This window comes from Lepidochelys kempii, chromosome 19 (genome assembly GCF_965140265.1).
Source record: "Lepidochelys kempii isolate rLepKem1 chromosome 19, rLepKem1.hap2, whole genome shotgun sequence".
NCBI classification, from domain to species: Eukaryota; Metazoa; Chordata; order Testudines; family Cheloniidae; genus Lepidochelys; species Lepidochelys kempii.
Window position 1 is genome coordinate 12,095,048 of NC_133274.1, and position 23,291 is coordinate 12,118,338.

General features: G+C 43.7%; 1 protein-coding gene across 2 annotated transcripts in view; it reads right to left on the bottom strand.

Moving 5' to 3' along the window:
• Window positions 1-7,013: 7,013 nt before the first annotated feature.
• Window positions 7,014-23,291, bottom strand: part of YTHDF2 (YTH N6-methyladenosine RNA binding protein F2) — a 32,122-nt gene continuing 15,844 nt past the window's right edge. For both annotated transcript variants that reach the window (XM_073317898.1, XM_073317899.1), the window contains one exon: window positions 7,014-13,031. Coding sequence is in view for 1 of the 2 variants with exons in the window: in XM_073317899.1 (XP_073174000.1) it covers window positions 13,008-13,031 (24 nt within the window). In the remaining variant the exon portion in view is untranslated. The remainder of the gene's footprint in view (window positions 13,032-23,291) is intronic.

Here is a 23,291-nt window from a genome sequence, read left to right on the forward strand (position 1 = left end):
AATGATTGGGGGGGGGGAGCACATGACTTACGAGGAGAGGCTAAGGGAACTGGGATTGTTTAGTCAGCAGAAGAGAAGAATGAGGGGGGATTTGATAGCTGCTTTCAACTTCCTGAAAGGGGGTTCCAAAGAGGATGGATCTAGACTGTTCTCAGTGGTAGCAGATGACAGGACAAGGAGTAATGGTCTCAAGTTGCAGTGGGGGAGGTTTAGGTTGGATATTAGGAAAAACTTTTTCGCTCGAGGGTGGTGAAGCCCTGGAATGTGTTACCTAGGGAGGTGGTGGAATCTCTTTCCTTAGAGGTTTTTAAGGTCAGGCTTGACAAAGCCCTGGCTGGGATGATCTAGTTGGGATTGGTCCTGCTTTGAGCAGGAGGTTGGATTAGATGACCTCCTGAGGTCCCTTCCACCCCTGATAGTCTATGATTCACCATTGGCTTTGGGATTTTGGCTGTGCCATGTCACTCCTCAGTTTTCATTTGTGAAAAACCCGGGATAACTCGTACCTAGAATACAGGGCACACTGGGAAGCCTGATTCATTCACGAGAGTGAAACAACTATTCACACAGCAGATGCTAGAGGTGGGAAAATATTCCACTGGTGCCTACTACTAAGGTGGCATTGTCTGGTTAACCTTATGCTGGAAGCATTCCTTACCCAGTGTAAGGTGGTAGCTATGCAATCACACAGAGGGCAGCAGTTTCAAAGGTGGGTGCCTAACCTCCACATTTAGGTAAAACTGGTGGCTCAGTAAGTCTGTGATTCAGGCCACTTTATTTCGGTACCTCAATGTGGATCTAGGTGCCTGATATTCAGCCCTCCCCGATGCTTAAAATGTTTTACCTTAATGCACTTTTCACCCTTTATCATGTTTATATAGTCTTAAAAAAACAAAAAAAACAAAACCATTCAACTTGGACCAGGAGAACAGATTAATCAGTTTCACTTTCTAACCCTGGAGCTAGGACAAGGCAGCAGAGTTTGTTTTGTGAACACCCCAGGGAAATTTCTTAAGTGGAAACCAACACTGAAATCTTATTGAGTTAAAACACAATAGATTCCGTAAAGAGGAAAGCGTTCACTGCTGCACACGGCATGACCAACCCCAAGCCTTCAGAAATCATGAGACTGTTTTTAAAAATGACAAATATTGGATTCTTTTTATTTACCTTCTGGGTTTTGAGCCTTAGGATTCATGTTTCCCAGCTTCTCAAAGCTAGAAACTTTAAAAAAAAAAAAAAAAGAAAGAAAACCAAGTGTTAGTTCAGGGCAACTGCACCTGTATTCCTCCTTGATGGTGCAGCAAGGGGACCCAACTCTAGGCTTCTGGCCTCTCAGTTGTGGGCTGTCTTGGGTGGACACACATGTCTTCCTTCTGACTGGGGTATTTCCAGGCTGCACAGTCCCCTGACTACACTGTGAAATCCCCAGCAAGAAGCAGGCTGCCTAAGCAGGCTTCTTTTCACTTCTCTTCGGAGACGGTATACAGTGTAAATACCACAGGTATAAGTTACCACACAGCAAGCATATTTTATTCCTAAGGTAAAAGCATTACAGAGAAAACACATTAAAAACAATAAAAGAACCTACACACATGCAAATGAGCTTACCAGAGATCACCCTGGCTCCAGCAGTCTTTGAAACCACAGGAAAACCCCTCTGCAGGGGGTCAAAGTTCATAACACCCTTTGCTCAGAACAAGAATCTTCGTGAGTTTGGGAGACACTCACTCATCCCATATGGGCCTTTGGGGCGACTGTGAATTGTTAATCAGCCAGACAATGGATTTCTGCTCCAGGCTCAGCTACAAAAGGATGGACTCTGAGGTGGGTCATTTGCATTCCCTTCACCCCAAGTATTGCCCAGGAAATTCACTTCACACATGTTGTCCCCAAAAGTCCTTTCAAGTTCCTAAATGCTCCTAGAAATTGCATTCCTCGGGTCTCCTAGTGAAGTTATATACAATTCCACAACACAAACAATTGAATTTTTAATACAATGGACCCCAAAATTAACAACTCCATAAGATTTGTTCAGGAAACTTGCAGGATACTGTCACATCTGTCACAGATTCTCACATAATCACAATAGCCCAGGGGCTGAGGCTTGCAGAGAAACCACCAAACCCCACAAGACTCAGTAGAACACAGTTGGCAACACTGTGACAGAACCTGTGCTCTGGGTCTCAAACTACCTGCCTCTTCTATTTGGTCATTTCTTCTCATGCACCTGGATAATGCTTAACTTCCTGTTGTGAGGCTTAATGGTTTGTATACAGCTTTGAGGCCCCCAGTGAAAGGTACTGTTGTACAGTTATAGCCCCTTCCATGCAAAAATTAAGTCTGGTCTACACCCACTATAATTATTTCAGCTGAGGGTGTTTGTGTGTTTTACAGTACCATGGACACAACCCTGAGTGTTGACAATTATACTGGCAAAAAGGTGCTTTATACCAGCATAGCTATACCCCTTCCCATGTGGGAATAAGCTATACCCGTGTCAGTACATTTGTATCAGAATAATTACATCCACACTGGGCGGGGAAGTACACCATTAGATATACCAGTATAGTTAAAGCAGTGCACATTTGTATTTAGACAGGGCCTTATAAGCAACACACAACAGTTGACATTTCAAGCATTCTTGACACCAATTCCCCCTCTTTTCACCCTCTCACTCTACCAAGAGGCCAATCTGAATATCAAGATGCTCACAGGTGGAGAGATCTTCTGATGTACACAGACATTGGGATGTATGTAATTCACATCACCGGAAAGCTTAAAAATCCCCTAATAGCAAGCCGAAAGGATATCAAGGTGATCACTCATTGTGCTCTAGCTCTTGATGAGCATCTTTCTTGGACCATGTGGGTGTGTTCTTGGGATGCTCAGACAAAAAGGGAACACCTGTCCCCCCAGAAATTGAGGCCAGAATCATTCAGTCCACCCAAGCAAGATGCAGCTGATGGAAAAGGGAAGAAGGAGGATCCTGGGAACTACAGGCCGGTCAGCCTCACCTCAGTCCCTGGAAAAATCATGGAGCATGTCCTCAAGGAATCAATTCTGAAGCACTTGGACGACAGGAAAGTGATCAGGAACGGTCAGCATGGATTCACCAAGGGCAAGTCATGCCTGACTAATCTAATTGCCTTCTACGATGAGATAACTGGTTCTGTGGATGAAGGGAAAGCAGTGGACGTGTTATTCCTCGACTTTAGCAAAGCTTTTGACACAGTCTCCCACAGTATTCTTGTCAGCAAGTTAAAGAAGCATGGGCTGGATGGATGCACTACAAGGTGGGTAGAAAGTTGGCTAGATTGTCAGGCTCAATGGGTAGTGATCAATGGCTCCATGTCTAGTTGGCAGCTGGTATCTAGCTGAGTGCCCCAAGGGTCAGTCCTGGGGCTGGTTTTGTTCAATATTTTCATTAATGATCTGGAGGATGGTGTGGATTGTACCCTCAGCAAGTTTGCGGATGACACTAAACTGGGAGGAGTGGTAGATATGCTGGAGGGTAGGGATAGGATACAGAGGGACCTAGACAAATTGGAGGATTGGGCCAAAAGAAATCTGATGAGGTTCAACAAGGACAAGTGCAGAGTCCTGCACTTAGGATGGAAGAATCCCATGCACCGCTACGGACTAGGGACCGAATGGCTAGGCAGCAGTTCTGCAGAGAAGGACCTAGGGGTGACAGTGAACGAGAAGCTAGATATGAGTCAACAGTGTGCCCTTGTTGCCAAGAAGGCCAATGGCATTTTGGGGTGTATAAGTAGGGGCATTGCCAGCAGATCAAGGGACGTGATCATTCCCCTCTATTAGACATTGGTGAGGCCTCATCTGGAGTACTGTGTCCAGTTTTGGGCCCCACACTACAAGAAGGATGTGGAGAAATTGGAGAGAGTCCAGCGAAGGGCAACAAAAATGATTAGGGGTCTGGAACACATGACTTATGAGGAGAGGCGGAGGGAACTGGGATTGTTTAGTCAGCAGAAGAGAAGAATGAGGGGGGATTTGATAGCTGCATTTAACTACCTGAAAGATGGATCCAAAGAGGATGGATCTAGACTATTCTCAGTGATAGCAGATGACAGGACAAGGAGTAATGGTCTCAAGTTGCAGTGGGGGAGATTTAGGTTGGATATTAGGAACAACTTTTTCACTAGGAGGGTGGTGAAACACTGGAATGCGTTACCTAGGGAGGTGGTGGAATCCCCTTCCTTAGAAGTTTTTAAGGTCAGGCTTGACAAAGCCCTGGCTGGGATGATTTAATTGGGATTGGTCCTGCTCTGGGCAGGGGGTTGGACTAGATGGCCTCCAGAGGTCCCTTCCAATTCCGATATTCTATGATTCTATGAATCACTGATGCTGCAAAGAGGCAGTTAAGAAGATTTAGGAATGGAATATTATTACAGATCAATTCAAGGCCCTGATCCTGCAATCATTTAAGGATATGCTTAACTTCAGGCACATAACTTCTGGCCTTGGGCACTGATGCACCTCAGTCCCTCCAATTCTCTGTCTAAGGCACAGAGTACTCTAGTGGGCTGCAATACTTCGGAAAAATTTTGACTCTTGGGTTTAGTGTGCGGGTGCTGAGAGGGGTTCCTGGCCTGTGATATACAGGAGGTCCCTTCTGGCCTTAAACTCTGAGGCTATAAGCACATGCGTTTGCAGAACGCATTGTTCCCTGAGAATTCTCAAGCAATGTATTCTAAGATCGGAAGAGTTTCTTTTTACAGGAGAGAGGAGTGGGAGAAAGACACAGCAGGGGAAACAATAACCTGTCTTGGGTTGCGTTAGCAGGCACAACCAAGGCCAATGACTTTTGCCAGCCAAGAAATGCTGAAACTGCCATGCTGCACTGTCAGGAGGAGCTTGAAATGGAATTCAAACATAAGGAGAAGTCAGATCCACAGCCTGGCTGTTCTAGATGTGCGGACTGATTTTCAAATTCACTTGGTGCTTAGGAGCCCAAGTCCCCTGGAAAGGCAATGAGCTAAGTCACTTTTTGTCACCGTTTTGGCCTCATTGCTGACCAATCTCAGAATGGAACAATTCAGGCAACCAAGGGTCATGAGAGCCCCCTTTCTTCTCTGAAATGGCACCTTCATTTGCTTCAGCAGGGAGGAACTGTGTGACACTCCCGCTCTGGTGGCTGTAAGAAATAAGAAACCGGAGAGGCCTATTTAAAATGGGCTGCTTGTGACTGCTTACAGGTTGATTTTACTAAGCTGAACTCCAGGGAGCCTGGCAGAGAAGACCTATTTTGCATCAAGAGTGGCCTGTTCTCCAGCTCAGCAGAGCCACTTGTTCAGTGAACAATTTGCGGCATACGCTACCAATGAGGTGGAAGAGTGCTATCAACAGAGAATAGAATCTCAGAACTAGGTAATGATCACCCACTTCGCTCAGGGAGAAAGAATTTTCAATGGATTTCCATTGAAAAAATTACTGAATTCTACAATTATGGTCCTTGTAAAGTAAAAATATTCCAGGAAATCAACATTTTCACACTTACCTGCACATTACCTGCAAGGAGATCATTATATGTCATGCCACCATAGCCTAGGGACAAAACCAAGATTATTCAAACGTAGGGAAAGTTCTTTTGTCCATATCCTGCAACCAGTCCTGCAGGTCACAACACAAAGCACTGCCACAGCTCAGTAGGAAGTAAAGCTTCCCTAGATCTGTAATAAGATCCCTGGATCTGACCTACCGTACAACCTCAGTATCACAGTATAGGAATCCTTTATATCCAATGCCAGAAACACCCCCACTCGATGACGAGTCCCCATTTACAGTTACATTCTGAGACCTATCGGTTGGCCAGTTTTTAATCCATTTAATGTGTGCAATGTTCGTTTTGTATCAGTCTCTGTTTTTAGAATCAAAATACCATGAGGTACCAAGAGAAGTCTAAATATATCAGATCAACACCGTTACCTTTCTCTACCAAATTCATCTAATCAAAAGATGATATCAAATTAGAAAACAGATCCTGTCAAACTATAAATCCATGTTGATTGGCATTAACTACAATACCCTCCTTTAATTCTTGAGTAATGGAGACCCGGATCAGATACTCCGTTATCTTGCCTAGGAGTGATAACAGATTGACAGGCCTATAATTACCTGGTTCATCCCATTTACCTTTTTTTAAATATTGGAACAACAACAACTTTCTGCCAGTCTTCTGGAACTCACCAGTGTTAAGTTATTGAAACTCAACATTAATGGTCCAGCAAGCTCCTCAGATGCAAGTTATGTGGACCTGCGGATTTAAAGACGTCTAACTTTAGTAGCAGCTGATTAACATAGCATGGAATTACTATTGGAATGGAAAGAGCATCATCTTTTGCCTGATTACATCATGGTTTTTCCCCAAATACACAACAAATATACATTGAACACTTCTGCCTTTTCTGAAATTATCTGAATTGATAATTCTATCGTTTCCTCTAGTAATGGACCAATACCATTGTTAAGATTCTTTTGGTACTTAATACACTTAAAGTCCTTAAGTCTGCTGCGTCATAGATTTTTCCATTTGTCCCTTCGCTTCCCCCAATAGCATTAGCTCAAAGCAGACTACAGAACTTTTACTGCACAGCAGCAAGGTCCACACAGCAACTTGGTGAACTGCAGATTTACATCTCTGCTTGCCACGCACTAAGTCTTTATATAGAAAAGCCCTGAGACACCATGTGGAAGTCAGCACCATTGAGTCTGAAGAGCAGATTTAGGTAGCAAGTGTGCGTTATAAAACTGGAAACATCCCTCAAAAGTAGCTAACATTTGGGATTGGTCCTACTTTGAGCAGGGGGTTGGACTAGATGACCTCCCGAGGTCCCTTCCAACCCTGATATTCTATGATTCTATGACACATTTTACAATAGCTTCACCCAAAAGGTTGCAAATCACATCAGCATCTGGAAGGGGTTAAAGCTTGTTTAGCCCCATCAGAAATCCCCATTTCTGCCCCCCCCCCGACCTTTTTACTCTCAGCACCACCTGTTTTGTCTTCCTTTGATATTTCCTGTAACATATCAGTGGTTTAAAAATTATATTTGCTCCAATGGTGGCATTTTGCACCCAATAAGACCTTCCATCAGAGAATCCCAAAGTGCCTTACATGCAGCAATCAGACTAAAGTATACCTGGCCTGTGCTTATGAAGCCAGTTTTACTGCAGACGGGTTAAGTGGAGAAATCTGTGAGATCTAGGAAAAAAAGCTGCAGCTCCTGATCCCCAGCCCTGTGCCTTAAGCTCAAGACCGTCCCTTCCTTACTGAAATACAACTGCTTCATTTCTTCTCCTTGTGGGTATACCTCAGAGCTGGTTTACAAACCTGGGTCCTAATCCCTCTGAACTACAGGTGGGCTGACCCCTGTGACAAGCAGTGACAAGGAAGACATGTTAAAGTACCAAGTCTAGGCAACTAAGTCAGCTTCGGTTCAGAAAAGATGATTTTAACTCTCATGCAGCTAGCACAAGGGAACAAATGCCATCTCAGATTAAATGAGGTACATCAGCTGGGTGCAGCCCCAGACTGTTTAAAGTGATCGTTCACTTAAAGATAATTTTAAAAAAAGAGGCAGAAGTAGTTTCATGTGTTACATCGGAGTCTGAATCCAGGTCAAGTTTTGGGGGGTTTTTCAAAATCACATTTTTCTGTTCCTTTAACAGGTCTTTCCCTTGTTACGGTGTGAAGATCCCTTCTGTATAGTCAGATCCCATTTTAGGGTGGAACAATTAAACTGACTATACAAAGTATTGTGAATTGCATGGACTGACCATACAGAAAAACCTCTCTTTTTGGACTTGTGGGACTCGGGTGTTACTGATAGCAGCAGGTAAGACCTCTTCAGAGAAAAAGTATGCTTCAATTGACAGGGCCTGTTCAATAAAGTACAATATATATGCTCCTTCCAGCCATTTTGCTCGTCATAAAGCTTTAAAAACTATGCAGCCTTTCCATGATCAAATGGAACACCCGTCTGTAGAAGGGAACCTCAGATCAATTTGCATTTATACTGCTGAGCTGGGGCAAAAAGAGGGAGCAGTCAGTAGGATGGATGAAGAAATCAAGGGACTTTACAAAAACTAGACAAGCCATTTACAACACACACTTTGCTTCTCTACAAAAGAAAAAGGACACTAAACTATCTAAACTACTACATGCCACAGCAATGGTTCCCTCAACCCACGCAGCAATATTGTTAACCTATCCAACTATACTCTTAGCCCAGCAGAAGAATCTGCCCTATCTCGGGGCCTCTCCTTCTGCCCCTCCACCCCCACGAACATGATACAGTTCTGTGGTGACCTAGAATCCTATTTTCGACGTCTCTGACTCAAGGAATATTTCCAACACACCTCTGAACAACATACTAATCCACAGAGACCTTCCTACCAACACTACAAAAAGAAGGATTCTAGGTGGACTACTCCTGAAGGTCGAAACAGACTGGACTTCTACATAGAGTGCTTCCGCCAACATGCACGGACTAAAATTGTGGAAAAGCAGCATCAATTGCCCCATAACCTCAGCCGTGCAAAACACAATGCCATCAACAGCCTCAGGAACAACTCTGACATCATAATAAAAAAGGCTGACAAAGGAGGTGCTGTTGTCATCATGAATAAGTTGGAATATGAACAAGAGGCTGATAGGCAGCTCTCTAAGTCCACATTCTGCAAGCCATCATCCTCTGATCCCACTGAGGATTACCAAAAGAAACTACACCATTTGCTCTAGAAACTCCCTGAAAAAGCACAAGATCAAATCCCCACAGACACACCCTGGAACATCGACCTGGGGTATTCTATCCGCTACCCAAGATCCATAAACCTGGAAATCTTAGACGCCCCATCATCTCAGGCATTGGCACCCTGACAGCAGGATTGTCTGGCTATGTAGACTCTCTTCTCAGGCCCTATGCTACCAGCACTCCCAGCTACCTTCGAGACACCACTGACTTCCTGAGGAAACAATCCATCGGTGATCTTCCTGAAAACACCATCCTGGCCATTATGGATGTAGAAGCCCTCTACACCAACATTCCACACAAAGATGGACTACAAGCCATCAGGAACAGTATCCCCAATAATGTCAGGGCAAACCTAGTGGCTGAACTTTGTGACTTTGTCCTCACCCATAACTATTTCACATTTGGGGACAATGTATACCTTCAAATCAGCGGCACTGCTATGGGTACCCGCATGGCCCCACAGTATGCCAACATTTTTACGACTGACTTAGAACAATGCTTCCTCAGCTCTCGCCCCCTAATGCCCCTACTCTACTTGCGCTATATTGATGACATCATCTGGACCCATAGAAACGAAGCCCTTGCAGAATTTCACCATGATTTCAACAACTTCCGTCCCACCATGAACCTCAGCCTGGACCAGTCCACACAAGAGATCCACTTCTTGGACACTACGGTGCTAATAAGCGATGGTCACATAAACACCACCCTATACCAGAAACCTACGGACCGCTATTCCTACCTATGTGCCTCCAGCTTTCACCCAGACCACACCACACGATCCATCGTCTACAGCCAAGCTCTATGATACAACCGCATTTGCTCCAACCCCTCAGACAGAGACAAACACTTACAAGATCTCTATCAAGCATTCTCACAACTACAATACCCACCTGCTGAAGTGAAGAAACAGATTGACAGAGCCAGAAGAGTACCCAGAAGTCACCTACTACAGGACAGGCCCAACAAAGAAAACAACAGAACGCCACTAGCCATCACCTTCAGCCCCCAACTAAAACCTCTCCAACGCATCATCAAGGATCTACAACCTATCCTGAAGGATGACCCATCACTCTCACAAATCTTGGGAAACAGGCCAGTCCTTGCCTACAGACAGCCCCCCAACCTGAAGCAAATACTCACCAGCAACCACACAACAGAACCACTAACCCAGGAACCTATCCTTGCAACAAAGCCCGTTGCCAACTGTGTCCACATATCTATTCAGGGGACACCATCATAGGGCCTGATCACATCAGCCACACTATCAGAGGCTCATTCACCTGCACATCTACCAATGTGATATATGCCATCATGTGCCAGCAATGCCCCTCTGCCATGTACATTGGTCAAACTGGACAGTCTCTATGTAAAAGAATAACTGGACACAAATCAGACATCAAGAATTATAACATTCATAAACCAGTCACAGAACACTTCAATCTCTCTGGTCACTCGATTACAGACCTAAAAGTCACAAAATTACAACAAAAAGACTTCAAAAACAGACTCCAACGAGAGACTGCTGAATTGGAATTAATTTGCAAACTGGATACAATTAACTTAGGCTTGAATAGAGACGGGCAGTGGATGGGTTATTACACAAAGTAAAACTATTTCTCCATGTTTATTCCCCCCCCCGCCCCCCAACTGTTCCTCAGACGTTTTTGTTAACTGCTGCCCACCTTATCACTACAAAAGGTTCCCCTCCCGACCCGCTCTCCTGCTGGTAATAGCTCATCTTAAGTGATCACTCTCCTTACAGTGTGTATAACACCACACATTTTTTCCGTGTTCTGTGTGTATATAAATCTCCTCACTGTATTTTCCACTGAATGCATCCGATGAAGTGAGCTGTAGCTCACGAAAACTTATGCTCAAATAAATTGGTTAGTCTCTAAGGTGCCACAAGTACTCCATCTCCCCTTCTGAGAGATAACCGCCACTGCAACAGCTAGTGCTAATGCAGGAGAATCAGGAAGTGAAACAGACTAGCCCAGTTTCTCTGCTCCAGGTGAAGGAAATGCACAGCAGACAGCTAGCAATAGTGAAAGCCACTTGATAATCAACACCCATTTAATAACCACAAGATATTTTTACTGACATTTTCCCTCTCAACAATATCCCATTTCCACTAACAAGAATGAAGTACTGTTCCAGAGCTCAGATGCTAACTTTGTTTGCGGCCTGCTCAGCAGAAAGAAAAAAAGGCAAGCAGGAGACTTGGATTTTTGGATTCTTGATCTCAAACCATTTCACAGGAAAAGGAGATCTTGGACCCAAGTCCACCCTTATGTGTTTGAAGGGCTTTGGTTGGGTCTTCTAACCTACTCACTGAATAGAATTATCTAATACACCCCATTATTTGACACTGACACTTTTTGTACTTGGGAAAAAGAAGGAATGTTGTAGCATAGGCCAGAGCCAGGTATAGTGCATGCAACTATTGGAGAGCTATGGCCTTCACGGATCTAACACCGCACCTCAGTCCTGACCTGCGGCATCTCCTGCTGGGCTCCCTACACAGCTGCATCAATGCACTTCAATACCTATCTGCAGCACCCTTGTTCTTCCCATTCTGACCTTCCTAAACAGGGACACGCTGACAAGTCCTGTATTTTGGAGATAAATATCATTTGTAATGTAGGAAAATGTCCACCAGAGATCAAACTTACTTCGCTTGGCACCTTGGAAGTCAGGCCTCCAAATGCGAAAAGCTGGCATGTTAACCAAAGCAGTTGTACTAATGTATCAGGCAAACCTCAGCTGTACCAATCAGTCCCCAGTGCCCATGTTTCATATTTAGGGTCCGTCTACACTAGCATAACTCCTATGTTCCTGAACCTGTTTATCACAGACCATACCCTAATTCTATTTTAACAGGCATCCCAGTGCTGTAAAGGGAGTCAGCAATAGATTAGTTCAGTTTGATCTTGTTCACATACATGAAAAAAATCACTGCAGGATCAGGCCAGTATCATGCTGTAACCGGTTCTGTTATACATGGGTCAAACTGACCTGCTTCAAAGCCAGTCTCAAAACAGCAAGAAGAGGGTTTGGATGAGACCAAGCTCCCACGGATGATTAGCGTGCACACAAATAAAAAGGAAAGTAGCAGTAGTGTGCTGGGTCCCAACAAAGATGTTTAAAACAAACAGGGGAAGCCTAGAGCATTGGCTCAAAACCCTGTAGGGATCACACAATAGTCAATGAACCAGAAGTTAGGAACTGAAGTATTAGCCTGCTACCTCATTTGCAATTTTATTCTCCCATGTACAGCCTCCTCAGTCACAGCCAGGGCAGCACCTACCACACTGAAAACTAACTGGAACACAGAAGTGATGCTCAACAGGATCTCACGTTTATTATTGAGAAGTGATTAATGGTGAAAAGAAAGGCAATGCCCATTCCTCATTGGCTTAACAAGAAACTGAAGAAACATTCACTACACATTTTACAATATTTTTCGTTCAAAATTCATGTTCCTGTAAACAAAACAAGTTTTTACCACTGTTCTCAGCCTTTAAATCAAATTAATCCAGACTTAATCTGTAATCCATATAATGCACAAGAACAGAACATTTCTTAGGACTCCTAGTACTTGACTTTTGAGTAACAAAGGGTCAGAGGAAAACAAACCACCCTTAGATGCAACCTTGGCAATAATTTCCATTCGATTCTTCCAGGCAAATAAACCCAAATTTTTCATAAAATTCCTCCTCTTCCACTCCAAGGAAAAAACAGTTCTTCCAAGTTCTGCGGCAGATGTCCAAAAAAAGTCACAACTCGGTGTTCCAAGTGCAAATGTCAAAACTGGGGGAAAGGAGGCGCGAGGGAAGTGGAAGAAAGGGATGCAGCAGGGTTTAAAAATTAGAGAAAAAAGGCATATGCCACTTATGGACTTTCAAATCCGGAAAACATAGTAAAAAGACAAAAAACAAAGCATATGCTCTGAAATCACAACCAAAGCCAAAAGAAAGGGGACAGTTTTTACCTATACTCTACCTAGAAGGGATTTTTTTTTTGTTTTGTTTTTTTAGTCCTATGTCTCGTGACATTCCAATACTTTTTTTTTTAAACTGCAAGTTTGTAAGTTTTTGTTTTAAAGTCAATGAAATTAAGAAAAGAAGTCCTAATTCTCTCTGGGGTGTTCTTTTTTCTCCTCTCTCTCTTTTTGAAAGATATCCCGGATGCAACCTCTGCTGCAGTCTCTGTGGGAAGAGTAGCGTTTTACTTGACACGGCCTTGGCGTTCCTGCAGGAGGAAAGAGAAGGTGGTTAGTTTAGGGCAACTCTTGCAAAACTTCCATGGTCAAGAGGATTTTGTTCACGATCATCTCATACACAGATCATCAAAACATAGGGCTGGAACGGATGTCAAAACATCACCCAGTTCACCTCCCCACACTGAAGCGAGATTAGGTATTCCTAAAACCTTCCCTGAGGGGTGTTAGACCACTAAATATTAATGTGGACAGTCTGGTTTACGACAGGAGAAGTCCTTTATAATTAAGTTGAATCTGAGAAACAGTCAGTTTCTGTTCAAGGAGTAGGAGCTCATTTTAAGAGGGCAGCTGCACATGGCTAGTATGACAATGTACTTACATTGTATCGTGTGATGCCTCCCAGTTCTTGGCATTTCCCCTTTATAATAGCAGTTGCCACCACAACCCCTCCCACCACACCCTGCTCCTTTCCTCTCCCTAGCCCCAGCAACATCTTTTGCAGATAGCAAGAGCAGAGGTCCTACCAGTCTAATTAAAAAACAGCTCTAACAGATACAACCTGCTCAGATTCCCCCAGTTTTGTACAGCCTGCCAAGTATAATGAAGGGAAGTGGGACACAAACAAGGAGAGGAGGGAAAAAAAGGGCAGCCAGTGAAGAGCTAGTGAAATAAACTATTCACTGCTAACGTTATGTCAATTAACTGGTTGGACACAGTCTGGGGGGCCAGGTAGAGGCACCACTGTGCTAGTTACCAGTGAGGGTTTCCAGTGCCTCACCGGTGGGGTGAAGCAGGGCTCTCTTCCCCATTCCTGTAAACAGATCTTCGGAAAGCAGTTCCCAAGAGACCTGCCTCCAGTTCTCAATCCTATCAGGCTAGAAACCAGTCTAGAGACTGAGTAGGTAACAGTGGGGAGGAGGAGTGAACCTGCCCTGGTAAAGGAGTGATTCAGGTGCTTTCAAGAGTGAATTGGTAGCAGGGGTCCATTTGCTGAAGGAGATCAGGTAGTCATTTATGTCTAGTGAGAACAGGAGAAGAGAAACTGAAAACTGTTCAGTCCCTCAGTGAACTCGGCACTGAGAAGTTGCTTGCTCAGGGCTATAAAACCAAGCCCCTGTGAGTTCTACCACCACAGAATTCATGCTTCACGAAGACTGGTGATCCAGGGTACAAGCCTTCATTTTAAACACCAATGCTTCTAACCAACATGACAGCAAAAAACGGCAGACTCAGGCTGACACCCTATTGGTTCACACTTCACTTTTTCAAGGCAGACAGTACAAAAGAAGTGCGAATGGCTCCATGCACTGAATGGACTGGTAAGCACTGAAACCTAAAGATGGCAACACATAAGAACAGCCGTGCTGTGTCAGACCAATGTTCCATCTAGCTCAGTACCCTTTTTCTGACAGCATCCAGCGCTAGATGCTTCAGAGGGAATGAACAGAACAAGGCGATCCATCCCATCATCCAGTCCCAGCTTCTGGAGGTTGGGGGTTTACACCCACAGCATGGGTTTGTGTCCCTGACCATCTTGGCTAATAGCCACTGATAGACCTGTCCTCCATGAACTTATGATTTGATAGACCGCGGTCATAGCCCTGCTTAGTCACCTCTCTTCTAAGCTGACCAGTCTTTTTAATGTCTCCTCCTAGGGAAGCTGTTCAATATGTCTAGTCATTTGTTGCCCTTCTCTGCACCTTTTCCAATTCTAACATATCTTTTTTGAGATGAGGTGACCAGAACTGCAGACAGTATTCACGGTGTGGACAGATCATGGATTTAATATAATAGCATTGTGATCTATTCCTTTCCTAATGGTCCCAAAATTGTTTGCTTTTTTGACTCAGAATTACCCACAATGACTTCCCAAATCTCTTTCTTACGTGGGAGCAGCTAATTTAGACCCCATCATTTTGTATGTATAGCTGGGATTATGTTTTCCAATGTGCATTATTTTGCAACCAACAATGAATTTCACCTGCTGTTTTATCGTCCAGTCTCCCAGCTTAGCGAGATCCCTTTGTAACGCATTAGTCAGCTTTGGACTTAACTATCCTGAGTTTTGCCACCTCATTGTTCGCCCCTTTTTCCAGATTTGTGAATACGTTGAGGAGCACAGGTCTCCATACAGATCCTTGGGAGATCCCACTATTTCTCTCTCCCTTGTGAGCACTGACCATTTATTCCTACCCTTTGTTTTCTATTTTGATCAGTTACTGATCCTTGATAGAGACTTCCCTCTTATCCCATGACTGCTCACTTTGCTTAAGAGCTTTTGGCAAGGGACCCTGTCAAAGGCTTTCTGAAAGTTCAAGTATACCATATGGATTGCATCACCCTTGTCCACGTTTGTTGACCCCCTCAAAAAATTCTAATACATTGATAAGGCATGATTTCCCTTTATAAATGCAGTGTTGACTGTTCCCCAACATATTGCATTCATCTATGTGTTTGATAACTTTGCTCTTTACTCTAGTTTCAGACCATTTGTCTGGTACTGAAGTTAGGCTTACTGGCCTGTAATTGCCAGGATCACCTCTGGAGTATTTTTTTTAAAATTGGTGTCACATTAGCTTCCCTCCAATCTTCTGGTACAGAGACTGATTTAAAGCGATAGGTTATACATCACAGTTAGTAGTTCTGCAATTTCATATTTGATCGCCACCCAGTCCCTTGAGTGACTACCATCTGGTCTTGGTGACTTATTACTGTTTAATTTATGAATTTGTTCCAAAATCTCCTTCTATTGACCTCAATCTGGGACAGTAGAAATGTCAATTATTTCAACGCTGATCATTTTAACAGAAGCAGGTAGTTATTCCAAAATCCCAAACTACCTCCTATAGTTCTCCAGGTGCCAATGCCTTAACAGTCCCCTACCCAGCTGCCAAAACCCCCAACTTCCCCTTGACAACTACTACACTACAATTATGCACTGTCAGGATAAAAATCGACAGCATATTGAAAAATAAAAGAGTGGAAGAGAGTAAATTACATTGAATTTCATATCAAAGAAACCTCAGCAGCTACTACATTGATATAGTTTGTTTTCATGTTGGATTCATTAACTTTTTAAATGTTAAATGCAGCGGCTGCAAAATTTCCCCGTGTTACTTCATAATCAAGGGGCTTTGCCACAGCACTTGAGTCCAGCTTGCCACAAAGGGTTAAAAAAGCAAGCTGGAGAGAGATGCTACCTTAAATTGACTCAAAGCCTTGATTAAACGTCCCTGACAATTTAACATGCAATGTCAATAAAAAGACCAAAAATGTGTCAGATGAGCTCTGCATGAACAATGATGCCCACATTCAGTTACTGATTGCCCCCTTTTCTCCACCTAGTCATTCTCGGTGATCTCTTGCTTGAAGTTCATTGAAAAGATTGGCCCTCGCTGAAACCATTTTTGGATCCAGTTTCTACCCTCAGCACTGGGAAAAATTAACCATTGCCATTGACCAGTAACAACTGGAAAATGACAGCTATGGGTGTCTCGTGAGCCTCAGGCCTTTGTACCCCAGTATAACTCCCTGTGTGGAGAAGCTTAGGCTCGGTCTACACTGAAAAAAGTTTTATTGGCATAGCTACGTTGGTTAGGCATGTGAAAAACCACACCCCTGACCCACACAGTTATGCCAACAAAACACAGCTATGTTGACAGAAGAGTCTTTCCATCGATGTAGCTCATGTCATCTGGAGAGGTGGTGTTCTGCACTGACAGGAAAACTCCTTCTGCCATAGTCTGTCTTGACACTAGGAGGCTATGCTGGCATAACCTCCACAGTGCAGACACAGCCACATTCTGGTACAAGGGGGCCTTTTCTGATTTAGTTTATGTTGCTTGGAAAAAGGTTTAATCTAAATCTAACCAAACCACCCTTACACTGGAATAAGAGCGTCTACACAGCGAGTTCTGCCTGGATAACTAGTGGAAGTTTCTGTGCAGGTGTGGACTAAGCGCCAATTGGAAACAATACATTTCCTACCCCCACCAGCCAAGGATACAGTAAGTGGAACGCTGCTTCAGTTTTAAAGCTTCTTCCTCACAATAGGCCTAGTCAACCCACACTTCCCTTTCTCTACAGGACATTTGAGAGAGAGCCCTGGATACTTACATTTGCCTTTTAGATGAAAATTAGGCTAAGGTGGAGCAAATTCTGTTCATGAATATCTGCCATACAAACTGAACAGAACTGAAAACAGCAGAAATCAAGTACCACAACGGATATCCAAAGCAGTTTTGATCCCTTGGCACCACAGTACAAATACATAATAAAGCCATATGTCTGGGGGAAGCTGCAAATCAAAAAGAAGTTGCCAGGTCTTATTCCTTCCCTGCCTCCTGGTTCTGTATACAGCAAGGTTCAGTAACCAAGGACAGATGGCAATATGCCACACCCACTCAGGAAGAGGCCACAACTGCATGAACTAAACTCCACCTTCTCAGGCACAGATGGGTTTTAAGCTAGCTGCAGGAATACACTGCCTTAGAAATGCCCTCCTCCTCCCCCATTCTAGCTTCAAGTGATAGCCCCATCTTGTCCTGCAGATGGTGGCTGCAGTCCCTGCTGACCACTTCAACTGATTAGCTGACCAGACAGATCCCGAACCATGGGTTTAATTAGTTGCTTTCTCCTTCCCCTTCTGTGAAAGTAAAGCTGCTCCAAAGGCCAAAGCATGGCACAAGGAAAGGAAGACTAGGGGTCTAAGAGGAATAAGAACATAAGCACAGCCATACTGGGTCAGACCAACGGTCCATCTAGCCCAGTATCCTGTCTTCCAACAGTGGCCAATGCCAGGTGCCCCAGAGGGAATGAACAGAACAGGTGATCAAGCAATCCAACCCCTGTCACCCATTCCCAGCTTCTGGCAAACAGAGGCTAGGGACACCATCTGTGCCCATCCTAGCTAATAGTCACTGATGGACCTACCCTCCATGAACTTATCTCTTTTTTTTTTTTGAATGGCACAGGAGATGGAGCAAAAAGTCGCAGAATGCAGGAACAAAGGATAACCCAACCCAAGAAGATTCTCAGAAATGCATCCTCCATACAAACTGGAAAAAGGCAAGAGACTGGAGGAAGGAGACTAGAAACAAACTGTTTAATTTCAGGATGGGGGACCATACTGCAAGTTTCTCTCAACTGAATATTCAGCATAATAACCTGAAGAGGCTTGAAGAACTAGTGCCGCACTCTGGCGCAGAGTAACCCCAGTACTTTCCCCACTATTGCAGCTTCACAGAATATTTGGGGGTGGGGGGGAAGAAGAGTTCCTCCTAAAGGAATGGTGTAGGGAGTCTATTTGTCCCTGTTCAGATTTTTGGCTCGTTCTGTTGCCTGCTGCAAGTGACTCTTCCCTGCATGGCACAAGGATCTGGGTTTATGCTCTCATCCATGCATAGATCATGGAGGGAAAGCGAGCAGTTTCCTTTTACTCCAGTGCAACCACTTGTGGTCTGAAAGCCCAGTGTGTGTTAATATGAGCACTGCTCTCAGTGCTGAAGGAGATACGGGGCATGATTTCATTCTCTTAATTCATGGCAGGTTTTTTTCCCTGTGCTTTTGTTTGTAGCTGAAGGAGCAGTTTCTCTTGCTTTTCCTTCTAGGAAAGAGGCCTTGGCCTAGAGATGATGTCCCCTCTATACAGTCCAACATTGTCCATGCCCTCATCCAATGCAGTGGGACACCCCCACCTGGCCCGACCCACCTCCCCGGAGAGATATCTTGCTCTGCAGGAGTTACGAGTGCTGGACCACAAGAGAGAGGTAGGTAGATTTTCTGGGGTCAGAGGCAGGGGTTAAGTGCTGTGCACCCACATCTCTATTCTTGTTTTCCCTTAGCTCTCAGGAGTGTGGGGGATACTGCTAAGATAACACCCACACAGCCATGCAAAATCCCAGGAAAAGGGCCTGGGGCATGTGTTTCTGCAGGTAATAACCATGATTCTACCCTTTGACATATGAATCCCTGGATGACAAAAAAAATCCACATTGTGTTTTATTAAAGTTTCCCTTGATCAACAAAGGTTGGCTCAAGCATAAAGAAAAATGGAAGATGAGATCGAGGACAGACCAGGAAAAGCCAGAGCTAAAGTGTCAGTGAAGGACTGGTAAGAGCACTGTGGGACTACAATGGGGGGACTAACTGTACACAGTACTGAGCAACATGGTGGATAACAAGAAATTTATCCTTTCTCCAGTCAAGCGGAAAAGACACCTATGCACTTTTGCAAGCATGTGCGTGGACACGCTGGGTTTACAGGTATCCAAGAGAGTTGCATCAAAATTCTCCATTCCAGACAAGGCTAGAATGTGTAATTAGAAGCCCTTTGTGATTATTCTGCATAATTAATTTTAGCCAGGTCACCACAGTTATAGGGTGGAAGCCGTGATGTCACAAGCTGGCTTGTGACACTACTTAATGAATGAGTGTAGTGCAGTAATCTGATAAGAGGATGCAGTTTTCAGTCACACAGCTTGGGAGCCAATCCTGACAGAAGATTAAAACACTTACCTGAAAGCTTATAACTAGCACCTACATATTATGATGAATGGCATATTAGAAAGGACTATGATACATAGATGCAAATACTATGCTCTTGTATAGCACCTCTCAGAGGTTCTCACATTGATTTACAAGCAGCACTTGCCCTCAACACTCCTGTGAGGTAGGCCAGTATTATTCCCACTTGACAGCTGGAGAAAGATCTATCTAAGGTTACAAATAGGGATAGAACCCGCAGCAGAAACTACTAGCTTCATGCCCTTCCACCAAGCCAGTGATTGCCAAGTGTGTCTGGCGCACTTGGTGGTGGGTTGGTCTGATTTCAACACACATTACTTTCCCAATGTTTTTCCATATAACCAACTGCTGTAATGAGCACAAGGGTGTTTTGTATGCTTGAGTGGAAGAAGTGGTGAGACTTGAAACTTTTAGGCTCTGGGCCGCATTATGGAAATTGGAAAACCTTTACATTAGACCACTCTCCTTCCTCTAAGGTCATATGCACGGATGACTAAGTTAGGTCCTCTAGATATGTGCATGTAACTGCAGCAGAGATCAATGGGAGATGTGCACCTTGCCCAACAGCAGAATTCAGCCCCATCTTCAATAACGTTTGCTGGAACGACAGGGATTTTTTAAAATCTAGAATCATTTTGTTCACTTGGAAATAAACCATTTGAGACCTCTCATGTCAGATCATATTCAATCCTAACCAACCAAACTAATACAGTTTCAGGGCTGCCAAAAGTCAAGTCAGAAGTTAATTTGACTTGTGGTGGCATAAATTAGAAGGAAGAGTGATGTTTCTACCAATTATATTTTCCCTCTATCTGTATACTGCCAGCCTTTCCAACAAGATCAGCTTAAAATGTGGTTATGGCCAGCACAAACAACTTACTAAAATAGCACCTTGTTACTATGCTTATCCGCTCCCTGTGCGGCTTCTGAGTCTTAAAATGCTCAGTTTATATACAAAACATTTTACTACTATTGGTATTGGAAAGCCACTACAACTGCAGAGGAAAGAGCTGCATCCTATCCTAACCTACACCAATAGAAATGCTAGCTCCATTCAGTCTTCAGATTTCTCTTGGTTTGTGACCATGGCTGACTTTCAGTTATTTATCACTTTGCACTGCACTTAGCACTCTTGTAAAGGAGCTCCTTAAAATTCAAAAAAGTAAATATACTAGACACATTGATAACCCCATGCTAGAACTCCTCCTGCTCTGATAAATTAAAATTTAATCAAAATCTTGATTAAACAAGAAAGCCTTACAACTTGACCAGAGGGCAAGCAAAATGAGACCCATCTGTGGGATCATATGCCAAAGGAGGCTATGTAATCAGTCCTGGAAATCTGAATTACATGCACAGACAACACAAGTGTTCCAGCAACCACAACTGCATCCATCGGCAGGATATAGGAGAAGCGGGACTCTCTCAAACAGGTCCACATCACAGACTGAAAAGCCGAATCACAATATCAGGCTGAGTTTGCACATCCTGGCAGTTAGAAAGGTCTTGCCTCAGCATAAAAACTGAGCATACCACCTAATTTTTATCTAAGATGCCTATCGCTCTGGTATCTAAACAACAAACCGTTATCAAGGCATAAGAGTAAATAGGGAACAGCAAGATGTCCTCTTTCAAGAGTGGTTGTAACCAAAACATGACTAACCTTACAGAGCACCAATCACCACAGGATCTGTGGATTTTAAACCACAGCTTGCATTTCTATGTCAAACATCCAGCTTGGGAGCTAGGGTGTTGGGAGGGACTTCATGGAAGTCTTAGAAAGATGGCCTCTATTTCTGCAGCAGCAGTTACACAGTCAGTTGTTCCTGCTTGTCAGCTGGCTGGCAGACATGCTCAAATCCCATCCCCCAAGACCAGCTTTCAAGGGAGCACCAAAACTGATGCAATCTAGTGCAAAGGATGAACTCTACTGGTCTTCACACTCCGTATCAAAAATGCATTCTGAAGCAACAAGAAGTCCACTTTCTGCAAACAGAGGAACTGTCCTGCAGGAAGCAGCTGCCCTGAAGAGTGTAACTTGCCCAGGAAACAGAATGGTATGTGGTCCTAAAGCAAACATGCTACTGGACACCAACTACCCAAAGCCACATCACAATGAGCTGGTTGGTCCTTTTCAGTGAATATGAGCATTCAGATCCCCTACAAAAACCACAGGTAGTTAAGCTTTGAAAAATTTACCAGCACACCTTACCCATCGGAAGTTAATACAACTTATGGGAGCCTTCTGAGTGGGATTCCAGACACATCTATTAAGTACCACTGGGCTTCCTACCTGGGCATGGTATTTGGACCCGAATCCCCTCCTGGCTTTAGTGTATAGGCAAAATACACTTGTAGCTTCCATTCCAAGATACTGTGAAGGAAACAGGATTCCCTATTCCCACACCCAGCTGTTAACAATAACATTCCCAACACCCTCCTTCTCCCCTGACCATTTGGTAACTATGTGCTACAGCTTTCCTGAACAGCCAAGTATAAAACTTACAAGAAACTCTTTAGCTTTATTACTGCTCAGAAAACTATGGGCAACAGCAGTGAAACTAACTATACTCCTGTAAGTGGCTATTGGGGAGGCCCAGAAAAAAATTTCTACTGGCAAGTCCAGTCTTCTTCCCTTGCCCCCAGTCTTACGTCATCAGTTATTCTTGTGTATATATTGGCTCTTATGTCATTACATACATGAGGAAATAAGGACTATTTTTTCAGTTTGCTGGCCCTGTGCATTGGATCTCACTTGGTTACCGGGCAGTTTGACTGTTTGCCTACTTGGGTCTTTCAAGGAGTATGGATTAGACACTTTCTGCATTGACTTATACATTAAAAACTCCCATCCCAGCTTTCATAAAGTCAATGTCATTTACCAAGAACCTTCCTTTGAACATTGTTGTAATGACTGCAATTACAAATTTACTTTAATTGAGGGCTTAACAGTAAAGAGTATGTGAAAGTTCATAAAAATTCACCATAACGTAAAACAAGGGTTAATGTGAAAAGGTGCAAATGGAAGATAGAAAAACTGTCAGTCCAAACAAAAAGACTTGGTATAACTCAAGGACTGTGCTAAGATCATGCCTGGTAAACAAGAAAAATCGTAGAACCAAAAAATGAATGAACCAAAATTGGTGTGTCGGAAACTAGGTTTAATTGGTAAACAAAATTAAGAGGGAATGGGCTATTCCACCCATCGCTCCCTTCTGGGGTTCTTAAATATTTTGGGGAGAAAAACTGGCTACTGGACGAAGCTTCACCATGATGGCTGGTACCCCCAACATCTCCAGGGACCCAGGGCCTTTGTCACCCTGATTCTGAGACATGTTCTGACCAGACTAGGCCAGACAGAGGGACCCAGATGAGCTCCCTACCTTTACCGACTAACAATCTCAACCGCCACCTGGGATGAAAGAGCATTAGACTTCAACAGCAACAGCTCCAGCCACTTCAACTAACTTCCTCTCTTTTCCCCAAAAGGACAGTTATTGCGGTCTTTAATATTATCTAAGAGACTACTGAGCAAGGGGTTTTTTCTTTCTATATGTTTTCTCCAGCTAAAGGGAAAGGGACACAGGATGTTAAAATGTAAGTCTTAAGACTTACATTTCAAATGCTTTGACTGTTTTTCCTTCTTTAACTTTAATAAAAGGTTTAAATGATTTTTAGAAATAGTGTATTGAGCTTACTTAGTACCACGACAAAGTCTTTGTATATAAAACCCCTGACCTTGCTTAACACTGTTTAATGTTAGA